At 42.0% G+C, this 12,038-nt stretch overlaps 1 protein-coding gene across 2 annotated transcripts in view; it reads left to right on the top strand.

Annotated features, from left to right (window-relative positions):
• SLC9A7 (solute carrier family 9, subfamily A (NHE7, cation proton antiporter 7), member 7) overlaps positions 1 to 12,038 on the top strand; it is a 66,212-nt gene that overhangs the window by 30,633 nt on the left and 23,541 nt on the right. Inside the window, exons 12-13 of one of the 2 annotated variants that reach the window (XM_005871599.2) lie at positions 3,682 to 3,741; positions 9,887 to 9,950. In XM_005871599.2, the coding sequence (XP_005871661.2) occupies positions 3,682 to 3,741; positions 9,887 to 9,950 (124 nt within the window). The remainder of the gene's footprint in view (positions 1 to 3,681; positions 3,742 to 9,886; positions 9,951 to 12,038) is intronic. The other variant, XM_014544051.1, reaches the window with a different exon arrangement.

Raw genomic sequence — 12,038 nt, 5'->3', positions numbered from 1 at the left:
GCAGGAGAGGCTCCCGCCACTGCCGCTGCGCTTGCCAGCTGTGAGCCCAGCTTCTGGCTGAGCAGCACTCCCCCTGTTGGAGTGCACTGACCACCAGGGGGCAGCTCCTGCGTTGAGCATCTGCCCCCTGGTGGTAGGTGTGCGTCATAGCGACTGGTCATTCCACTGTCAGGCCGAAACTGGCTCTCAGACATCCCCTGAGGGGTCCTGGAATGCGAAAGGGCTCAGGCCAGGCCAAGAGACCCCACCAGTGCACAACCGGGGCAGGCGAGGGACATGGGAGGTTGGCCAGCTGGGGAGGGACCACAGGAGGGCTCCAGGGCGTATCCGGCCCATCTTGCTCAGTCCTGATCAGCCAGACCCCAGCAAGCTAACCTGCCGGTCGACTTCTGCCCCCTAGTGATTAGTGGATGTCATAGCGAGTGGTTGAGCGGCCTTAGCATATCATTAGCATATTACACTTTTTTAAAAAAATATATGTTTTATTGATTTTTTACAGAGAGGAAGGGAAAGGGATAGAGAGTTTGAAACATCGATGAGAGAGAAACATCGATCAACTGCCTCCTGCACACCCCCTCCTGGGAATGTGCCCACAACCAAGGTACATGCCCTTGACCAGAATCGAACCTGGGACCCTTCAGTCAGCAAGCTGATGCTCTATCCACTGAGTCAAACCGGTTAGGGCTAGCATATTACACTTTGATTCATTGAATGGACGACTGGATGACTGGACACTTAGCATATTAGGCTTTTATCATATAGGATTGGGCAAGTTATGGTAGTTGGTGACATTGATCTGTTTCATCTAAGTTGTTACATTTATTGTTGTTCATAGCATTACCTTATTATCCTTTTGATGTCTATGAGATCTATAGTGCTATTCCCTAATATCACTGATATAGGTAATTTGGTAATTGGTAATTCCTGATATTGGTAATTTGTATCTCCTCTCTTTTTTTCTTTGTCTTGCTAGAAGTTGGTCAATTTTATTGATCTTTTCAAAGAATTAGCTTTTTATTTCATTGATTTTCTGTATTGTTTTTGTTTTCAATTTCTGCTTCTATCTTTTTTTATTTCCTTCTTTTTGTCCAACTCTACCCAGACAACATAATGAAGCAAAGTTTGTCATTGGTGAAAAATACAGTGTCATTTTACTGTAAGTATAGAAACTGGAATTTACAGAGATTACATAAAAAGAAATTCCCTCCAAAATAAGGAAATGAAACTGTTTTTTTTTCTGGCTTGTGACTTTATTATGTTACTTAGTGGCCACAATCATTTATATACTAGTAAACCAGATTCTTATTCTAAATTGATTCAGAAACCCCCTGAAATTCAGCATGGTGTTTTGACCTCTGTAACCTCAGTAAGATCAATACCTGCTTATTTCTTACTTCTTCTGGCTGCTGACAGAGGCCCTGCCCAGAAGTCAGAAGCCCAGGGTAGGACTCAGAGTTCAACTATAAATAATTAAGAGTTAGCTGTGATTTTAAAGCATGGCTAATTTCTAGTCTGTGAATAAAGTAAGAATGAATATAACCACAAGCCCAAAGCCAGGTCACTGATTTCCAGAAATCCAACTTATCTTTTAAAATTGGTATTTTGTGATTAATATTTTAGAACATGAAGGCAAAATGCTCATATTGTTTTCTGTAAATGTACAAACTACATAATATTTGTTTTAGTCTCTTACGCAAGTGCTGCTATTCACAAAGGACAAAATTTTGGCAACTTAAAAAAATGGTCACAGGATTATTTCAGCGGATAAACCTTGCATGTGTCCTGAGTGCATTTTGGCGGCATGGTGGCTGTCTTCTCAGAGCCCCCAGCTTAGGTGACACGCACATGAAGTGGTGGTTATGGTGGGGGGTGGAATGGCGCACATCCACGCAGTCAAATGAACAGGTAGCCCTCCTACCTCAGCGTGTAGTAATACAATCACTCAAGGACAAGTTAGGATGCCCTGTCCCCTATAATCCTGTTAGACAGAATTTATGATAAAGCTCTTTGTAAGGGGACTTAAGGAATAAAGGCCGGGAGAAGCCCTGAGCTCTTTATGTAATAGCATTTGTAACTGGATATTTTTAAGGAGTTTCAAGATGACACCTTGTAATCAAAGGCAGCGTCCCGGAAGGTGAAGAGCTGGGGCTCTGGCGTCTAACAGACTCAATCGCAATCGTGGTTCCACCATTTTCTACCTTTGTGACCTTGGGCAACTTATTTAACTCAGTTTCTTGGCTGGTTAAATGGGGTTGACAATAGTGTGAGGACAAAATGTGGTGATGAATAAATGTGATAGAGAATTTTTTTCATTAACTGTGCCATCTGGCATATGGTAAACATTTAGTATATTTTAGCTCTTATCATTACTAATCATGGTGTCACTACTTCTTATGATTACTGTTATTATTACAAGTGGATCGTACATTAATGGAATCTAGTTTGCTTTTCTGGAATTTGTATTTTTTAATACTGTAGTAATATATAGAGTCCGGATAAGTCACAGTCTGAATGTGTGACTAAAAGTAACACTTTAAGAAGCATCACCTTCTCACTTGCATATTTCAGGGGAGATTCGTAGCTTGAGGATTTGGGCATGTCTAGAACAGCGTTTCTCAACCTTTTTTTTAAAATTATTGCCCCTCCAAGAAGCCTTTAAAAATGTTTTCCTCAGTTTTAATACCACAGTAAGATTTTAGTACCACCATTACTTTTCTTTTTAAGAAATTTCAATACCATAAATCTAGTATATATTTATTTATGTACTATGGTACAAATCATTGTAATCTCTAAAAAAATGTTTTTGTCCTACAAGAACCAATTTTCACACCCCTGGGGTCAATATCCCCCCCCCCCATTGGGAATACATGATTTAATGCAGTGCTTCTCAACTGAGGGCAATTTTCCCCCTAGGGGACATTTGACAATGTCAGGAGACATTTTTGGTTGCACTGGGGTACCCACCCCAGTGCTTACTGGTGGGTAGAGGCCAGCGCCCAAAATATCAATAGTGCCAAGTGTATGAGACCTTGCTCTTCATGTAATGGTGAAGTTTAAATGCACTCTGAAGGAGCCAGCAATTATTGAGGAAGGTGAAAATGGACCGTGCCAGTTCTAAGGTCACAAGGTAAAGAGAAGAACAGAAGTTGGATTGCTGACCTTCAGGTTGAACACATGGACAATGTGACATACTTAACTAGAAAAAAAGGCCATCCTGTCTTAAGTATTGTTGCTGTTTTCAATAATACAGGCTTTTTGCTCTTTCTGTCAAATATGTGTAAATGCTGCAAATATGTGTTTAGTAACAACTTTGTTTTTTATTTTTGTATGGATGTGTCTTGCTTTATGAAACAAATGAATTCCTGAAAAAATTGCAGAAATTCATTTGCTGAGTTGCATTTATTCCTCTGATTTCATTTCATTATATTTTGAGAGGCTTATCTTCATTCTAAATTGATCCTCATTTGACCTGCTCCTAACATTGTTGCTTTAAATGTAAATTTAGCAGCCCCTCTGCCTCTCCAGGTTTTAGAGAGCAGGGATAGTATAAGAAAGGGTATGGATTTATGTTTAAAGTGAGACCGTCTATTCTTTGATGGACGCGGTCCAGGTCATGTGCCCAGAACCCCTGGCTCCCCTATTGTCCCTGTCACACTCATGTTCCCTTCTTCTACTGCCCAGAGTTGGCGTCGAGGAGCCCTTTGAAGAGGACCAGAATGAACTCAAGTGGCACTACTTCAGGTGACACAAGGGCATCCTCAGAAACAAATTAACTGGGCCTGGCTTTCCCCCTCTTTCTAACCTCTTTCTAACATGAGGTGCTTCTCTTTATGCCATTTGTCTCTTTCTTCTTGTGTGTGCCAACCCTTTGCTCCTTTTAGCAAAAGGGCAAGAGGGGAGGTCAAGTCTAATCATTTTTCCACGCTTTCTCTTGGCTGGTTGATGTATCTGTTCCCGAGATTGTGTCCCCTTACCCTACATTTTGAACAGTGCTGATGAGTGTCTCCTTGTACAACTGGCCTTGGTGTTGAGAGTAGCACATTTGTAGAGCAACACATACTTCCCCCACACAATTCTGCTTATTTTCTAGTAAATAAGGCTTCCAACTTATAAAGAGAACCAGAATTTTATATTTCAGCCATGGCTGGCGTATGGCTCACACCATCTTAATTAAGTACTGTTTTAGTTTTCTAAGTATGTTTTTGTGTACTTGTGCTTTATCATGGTGAATCAGAAGGTACAAAAAACAGGTGTTTTTAAACCGGAAGATAATTAAAGTCTCTTCTAATGCAATTTGTCGCTCAGTGTGCATCCAGGTTTTTGATTTGATTATGCTTAAGGGTGGTGATATAGGACAATCAGAATGAAGACTTTAATGTTCTTTCCCTTCTGCATCTTTAACCAGCATGCTTTCTTCCTGGTCTGATTTTGGGTGCTGGTCAATAATATAAATGCAAAATAGGCTTGAACTCTGTTCTTGGCATTGGGAAAGCATTTCACTCTTTGAGCACAGGGATGAAAGCAGCTATAGCTGCCATGGTGCATGGATCTTGGGATATCACTAGGCCCTGAATGTATACTGTAATGACACTCATACAGTTAATTGACACGTTTAAGTTTCCTGGGTTTGAACTTTTTTCTGTTTAAAATACACACACAGGTTTATTTTCAGAGATCTGACTTTAGATACCGATTAACTGGCAGAGGAAACCCCCTCCTTTGAAATATTCCACTTTTAAGAAGGAAGTGGAAAGTGCAAATTATTACACTTGGGATGTGAGAGAATTCAGATTCTGATCTGTTGTTCAAGGTTTTGTATGAAGGTGCGTGTCTAATATCCCTCAGATTATTTAGGACCTCAGATAGTTCTAAACTTCTAAATTATAGAAGTTCCAAAGTTTCTGAAATGTTACAGCCTTTTTATGACAGTTAATCAGAATGTACATATTATACCAGAAGAGCAATTATTCATTTTTTTGTATTTAATCATTCCAGAATGTACACATCCATTTGATTGCTTATTTTCTCAGTTGGTGTGGGATTTCCACATTTGTCTCATGCTTATTGAAAATAAGGATAATTCAGCCCGGCTGGTGTGTCTCAGTGGTTGAGCGTTGACCTATGAACCAGGAGGTCAAGGTTCGATTCCAAGTCAGAGCACATGCCCTGGTTGCGAGCTGAATCCCCAGTACGGAGGTGTGCAGGAAGCAGCCAATCAATGATTATCTCTCATTACTGATGTTTTTCTCTCTCTCCCTCTCCCTTCCTCTCTGAAATCAATAAAAACGCATTAAAACAAACAAACAAACAAACAAACAGGTGAGGGTTCAGGATCACAGCTAGAAATTTAATTGGTGACCTCTGCCACTTTTATACTTTAGACACTTTGGGTGCACTGATGCTCTGGTGTGACTTTTGTGGATAGTCCTGGGACCTCTGAATTAGGTGGATTTCATATCAAAAAATCTCTGTGAGATTTGTTGCTCAGAATTCTCAACTGAGGGCAATTTTCCCCCTAGGGGACATTTGACAATGTCAGGAGACATTTTTGGTTGCACTGGGGTACCCACCCCAGTGCTTACTGGTGGGTAGAGGCCAGCGCCCAAAATATCAATAGTGCCAAGTGTATGAGACCTTGCTCTTCATGTAATGGTGAAGTTTAAATGCACTCTGAAGGAGCCAGCAATTATTGAGGAAGGTGAAAATGGACCGTGCCAGTTCTAAGGTCACAAGGTAAAGAGAAGAACAGAAGTTGGATTGCTGACCTTCAGGTTGAACACATGGACAATGTGACATACTTAACTAGAAAAAAAGGCCATCCTGTCTTAAGTATTGTTGCTGTTTTCAATAATACAGGCTTTTTGCTCTTTCTGTCAAATATGTGTAAATGCTGCAAATATGTGTTTAGTAACAACTTTGTTTTTTATTTTTGTATGGATGTGTCTTGCTTTATGAAACAAATGAATTCCTGAAAAAATTGCAGAAATTCATTTGCTGAGTTGCATTTATTCCTCTGATTTCATTTCATTATATTTTGAGAGGCTTATCTTCATTCTAAATTGATCCTCATTTGACCTGCTCCTAACATTGTTGCTTTAAATGTAAATTTAGCAGCCCCTCTGCCTCTCCAGGTTTTAGAGAGCAGGGATAGTATAAGAAAGGGTATGGATTTATGTTTAAAGTGAGACCGTCTATTCTTTGATGGACGCGGTCCAGGTCATGTGCCCAGAACCCCTGGCTCCCCTATTGTCCCTGTCACACTCATGTTCCCTTCTTCTACTGCCCAGAGTTGGCGTCGAGGAGCCCTTTGAAGAGGACCAGAATGAACTCAAGTGGCACTACTTCAGGTGACACAAGGGCATCCTCAGAAACAAATTAACTGGGCCTGGCTTTCCCCCTCTTTCTAACCTCTTTCTAACATGAGGTGCTTCTCTTTATGCCATTTGTCTCTTTCTTCTTGTGTGTGCCAACCCTTTGCTCCTTTTAGCAAAAGGGCAAGAGGGGAGGTCAAGTCTAATCATTTTTCCACGCTTTCTCTTGGCTGGTTGATGTATCTGTTCCCGAGATTGTGTCCCCTTACCCTACATTTTGAACAGTGCTGATGAGTGTCTCCTTGTACAACTGGCCTTGGTGTTGAGAGTAGCACATTTGTAGAGCAACACATACTTCCCCCACACAATTCTGCTTATTTTCTAGTAAATAAGGCTTCCAACTTATAAAGAGAACCAGAATTTTATATTTCAGCCATGGCTGGCGTATGGCTCACACCATCTTAATTAAGTACTGTTTTAGTTTTCTAAGTATGTTTTTGTGTACTTGTGCTTTATCATGGTGAATCAGAAGGTACAAAAAACAGGTGTTTTTAAACCGGAAGATAATTAAAGTCTCTTCTAATGCAATTTGTCGCTCAGTGTGCATCCAGGTTTTTGATTTGATTATGCTTAAGGGTGGTGATATAGGACAATCAGAATGAAGACTTTAATGTTCTTTCCCTTCTGCATCTTTAACCAGCATGCTTTCTTCCTGGTCTGATTTTGGGTGCTGGTCAATAATATAAATGCAAAATAGGCTTGAACTCTGTTCTTGGCATTGGGAAAGCATTTCACTCTTTGAGCACAGGGATGAAAGCAGCTATAGCTGCCATGGTGCATGGATCTTGGGATATCACTAGGCCCTGAATGTATACTGTAATGACACTCATACAGTTAATTGACACGTTTAAGTTTCCTGGGTTTGAACTTTTTTCTGTTTAAAATACACACACAGGTTTATTTTCAGAGATCTGACTTTAGATACCGATTAACTGGCAGAGGAAACCCCCTCCTTTGAAATATTCCACTTTTAAGAAGGAAGTGGAAAGTGCAAATTATTACACTTGGGATGTGAGAGAATTCAGATTCTGATCTGTTGTTCAAGGTTTTGTATGAAGGTGCGTGTCTAATATCCCTCAGATTATTTAGGACCTCAGATAGTTCTAAACTTCTAAATTATAGAAGTTCCAAAGTTTCTGAAATGTTACAGCCTTTTTATGACAGTTAATCAGAATGTACATATTATACCAGAAGAGCAATTATTCATTTTTTTGTATTTAATCATTCCAGAATGTACACATCCATTTGATTGCTTATTTTCTCAGTTGGTGTGGGATTTCCACATTTGTCTCATGCTTATTGAAAATAAGGATAATTCAGCCCGGCTGGTGTGTCTCAGTGGTTGAGCGTTGACCTATGAACCAGGAGGTCAAGGTTCGATTCCAAGTCAGAGCACATGCCCTGGTTGCGAGCTGAATCCCCAGTACGGAGGTGTGCAGGAAGCAGCCAATCAATGATTATCTCTCATTACTGATGTTTTTCTCTCTCTCCCTCTCCCTTCCTCTCTGAAATCAATAAAAACGCATTAAAACAAACAAACAAACAAACAAACAGGTGAGGGTTCAGGATCACAGCTAGAAATTTAATTGGTGACCTCTGCCACTTTTATACTTTAGACACTTTGGGTGCACTGATGCTCTGGTGTGACTTTTGTGGATAGTCCTGGGACCTCTGAATTAGGTGGATTTCATATCAAAAAATCTCTGTGAGATTTGTTGCTCAGAATCCCTGGATAATGTCCAGTTGGGAGGACAAGACTCCATCCCTCAAAAACTCCTGCCTAGAAGCAGCCTATAGACACAGCAAAGCCCATCTAATTCACTACAAAGGTCCATCAAACCTCAGGCCCATGGGGAGGAAATCTGACTCTAGGTACACTATGGACATGCTTATAACAGTGCCTGGCATAGTAGGTACTTAATAAATATTTGCTGAATCCATGGATTCATCTTGTGGGTTTAAGCTTTGCCTTCAGCAAAATATGGGGTAACTGCTTCTTTTTCTTCTCTTACCCCCCCCCCGCCTTGTCCAGGGGCATGCACCTTGGGTTAGTGCTTAACAAGCCTGGAGTAAGAGAGTAGAGGTTGGTTTTGCAGGTGGGGTGCATCTGTGCTATCTTCTATTCCCCTTTTCCATTAGTCTCTTTTCTCAAGAAATATGCTGGGCATCACAGGTGGGGAGGAGGGAAGGAGAGGACGAAAAGTAAGACGTGCATACACAGGGCTCTGTGCATCTGCTGGCCTGCTCATTGGAGTCAGCACCCTGGTACTGGACTGCAGATCACACCCCTGGTCAAGGCCATTCATCACCTCTCTTCAAGCTCCAATCAGACCTGCTGAAAACTGTGTTCTGTTTACCTTTTATAATGCCATCTGTTCTTTGTGATACTGGAGGAAGTGAGGGAGGATAGAGAATTTTCCTGGCATCTTTTTCTCCTTCATTGCTCCATGCTATCCATGTCTTCTGTGTCAGAATCAGGAAGGCACAGGGATAAAGAATTACCAGATGCACAGGGCAACAGTTGGTATGTTACTAAGCTAAGATAGTGCCTTTATGAATTTGCTATAAGTGGATTTTGGCACTTTGCTTTCTGTCTACACTTGTTGATCTCAAATATGTGACTTCACAGGTCATCCCTACTGTGGGAAGACGTGGCAGCACCAGGATAAAAAAAGTTAGATATATGCATGCTGAAGTATTTAGAGGAAGTTACTGATGGCTGCGACTTTATTTGAATTCATCCAAAAAATAAGATGGGTGATAGAGAGATGGATGGAGATGTAATAAAGTATAGCAAAATGTTAATGGTAGAATCTAGGTCAGTGATGGCGAACCTATGACACACGTGTCAGAGGTGACACGAGAACTCATTTTTTGGTTGATTTTTCTTTGTTAAATGGCATTTAAATATATAAAATGAATATCAAAATATAAATCTTTGTTTTCCTATGGTTGCAAATATCAAAAAATTTCTATATGTGACACGGCACCAGAGTTAAGTTAGGGTTTTTCAAAATGCTGACATGCCGAGCTCAAAAGGTCCACCATCACTGATTTAGGTGGTGGGTATGTAGGTTTTCACTATAAATTCTTTCAACACTTCCTTGGACATATGAGAGGTTTCATAACAAAAGGTTAGGAAAATAAAAGCAGGGCAGGGCAGATGTGAGGAAGCAGTGGAGAGGAAAAGCCTGGTGCAGTGGGACCCACACTTTTAGGATGGACAGTCTGGTACAGGAAGGCTGACCAACCATTGCCAGCTGGTGCTGTTCCTCAGCGGCCTTGCTCAGGGTGTAAGCACACAGGCTGTATGGCCCCTCCTATCCCTTGGATCTGATGTGTATAACCTCTTTCTCATGACTTTTGCATGACAGTCTTTCTCTTCTTTTAGCTAATCATTCCTTCTGCTTCGGGAAGATGGTCAGCCTCTTGCCAACTTTCAGCCAGAATGGCTGCCATGGTCCAAGCTAATACTCTCCGTTTTTCTCCTTGTCTTTCTCCCTGGTGACTTATAGAGTTGGTGTTGACCCGGATCAAGACCCACCACCCAACAATGACAGCTTTCAAGTCTTACAAGGGGTAAGTCACAAGACATGCTTCTTCTCAGGAAAGATAATATTAAAAATAGCTAAAATTTATTGAGCATTTACTACACACTAGGCACTTGACATGAATTCCCTCACTGTGATCTTGACAAGAACCTTATGAGGTAGGTACTGTTATCCCATTTTACAGGTTAGAAATTAAAGTTTGAGAGTTTCAGTGAGTTATATAAGGCCAGAGAATTAGAAAGTGATGGAGCCAGGATTTGACCCCAGAGACAGTGTTCATAAACAACATATTAAGGAGGTGGGCTGGCCAGAAAGAGTGTTTAAGTCCCCAACTCGCTGCCTTCCACGAATGGATGTATGGGATAAATGGTGACTGATACCGAGTCTCTCAGTGGTATCCAGGCAGAGGAAGGAAAGGGTGTGATTTCAGGCTCTCCTGTTCAAGAGCCTGGGATCCTCTAAGCCAGCGGTTCTCAACCTGTGGGTCGCGACCCCTTTGGCAGTCAAACAACCCTTTCACAGGGGTCGCCTAAGACCATCCTGCATATCAGATATTTACATGACGATTCATCACAGTAGCAACATTACAGTTATGAAGTAGCAACGAAAATAATTTTATGGTTGGGTCACAACATGAGGAACTGTATTTAAAGGGCCAGAAGGTTGAGAACCACTGATTTAGTATGAGGGCAGGGAAGAGTACCTGCAGCAGCAGAGAATCCTGATGGCCCTTCGTATGGCCATCTGCGCCAGTTACTATTGCTGTATCATAAACTGTCCCAAACGTAGGAGAGTGAACAATTTTTTCTACTCATGGATTCTCTAGGTCAGGAATTTACAAAGGGCCTAGTAGGGGTGGCTTGCCTTCGCTCCATGAAGAAGGCCTGGGATAATGTGAGGCTGAGGCTGGAATCATCCCAAGGCTGATTGGCTCCGATGTCTGGCTCCGGGGCTGGGAGGACTCGCATAAGGACAGCCAACTAGAATGCGGAACTGTGATTTCTCCATGGGGCCTCAGGGAACTGGACTCCTTATATGATGGTTTACGGTTCCAAAAGCTAGTGCCCCAGCCAGCAAGATGGAGGCTACATATCATTTTCTTTCTTTAAAAAATTTTTTTTAATCCTCATCCGAAGATATTTTCCCATTGATTTTTAGAAAGAGTGGAAGGGAGAGGGAAAGACAGAAATACTGATGTGAGAGAAACACATCCGTTGGTTGCCTCCTGTATGTGCCCTGACCAGGGGTCAGAACAGGGAGGAGCCTGCAACGGCCTCCCCTTGACTGGAATCAACCCGGAACCCTTCAGTTCACTGGCCGACACTCCATCCACTGAGCCAAACCGGCCAGGGCCATACCTTTTTCTGACCTAACCTTGGAAGTCTCACAGCATCACTTCTGTGAGTTTCCATTGGTTATAAGGAGTTGCTAAGGCCAGCCCAGATTCAAGGGGAGGGGACAGAGACAGTAACCTCTTGATGGGAAGAGTGTCAATGAAGTGGTCAACATGTTTTAATGCTGCCATATCACCCTGATTGTGCGATTGGCAGGTGACTTTGTCTCCAGGTTTTGCTCCTTTCCCAGGCTGGCATTTCCTGGGCAGGCCAACTGGAGGAAAGGAGAGTTATAAGAGCAGGAATTTGTTTCCAAAATGTTATTATTTGCTCTTGGAAGTCAAGAACAATTTTGATCAGCATTGAATATGCAGTTCTGAGCATAATGCCTGGTACCTGGGGAGCTCGAGAGGGATTTGATGGGCGGATGCAGGCATGAAGCACAGTGTAGTAGGAAGCTTTACTGACCACATGCACATGTTGTCTGTGAAGTCATGTCGAGTGTTGCTTTTTCTTCCAGCCAGCATTGAATTAAACACATCATTGCACTTCATCCCAAGTCCCGTCTGCATATTTCAGATTCCATCAGATCTTCTAACTTAGTGGTCGGCAAACTGCGGCTTACAAGCCACATGCGGCTCTTTGGCCCCTTGTGTGGCTCTTTTCCACAAAATACCACGTGCGGGCGCGCACGTACAGTGCGATTGAAACTTCGTGGCCCATGCGCAGAAGTCGGTTTTCGGCCTGGGCGAGTCTATTTTGAAGAAGTGGCGTTAGAAGAA

The sequence above is a fragment of the Myotis brandtii genome, unplaced genomic scaffold, assembly GCF_000412655.1.
Source record: "Myotis brandtii unplaced genomic scaffold, ASM41265v1 scaffold349, whole genome shotgun sequence".
Lineage (NCBI taxonomy): Eukaryota > Metazoa > Chordata > Mammalia > Chiroptera > Vespertilionidae > Myotis > Myotis brandtii.
This window is presented reverse-complemented; position numbering and strand designations above follow the sequence as displayed.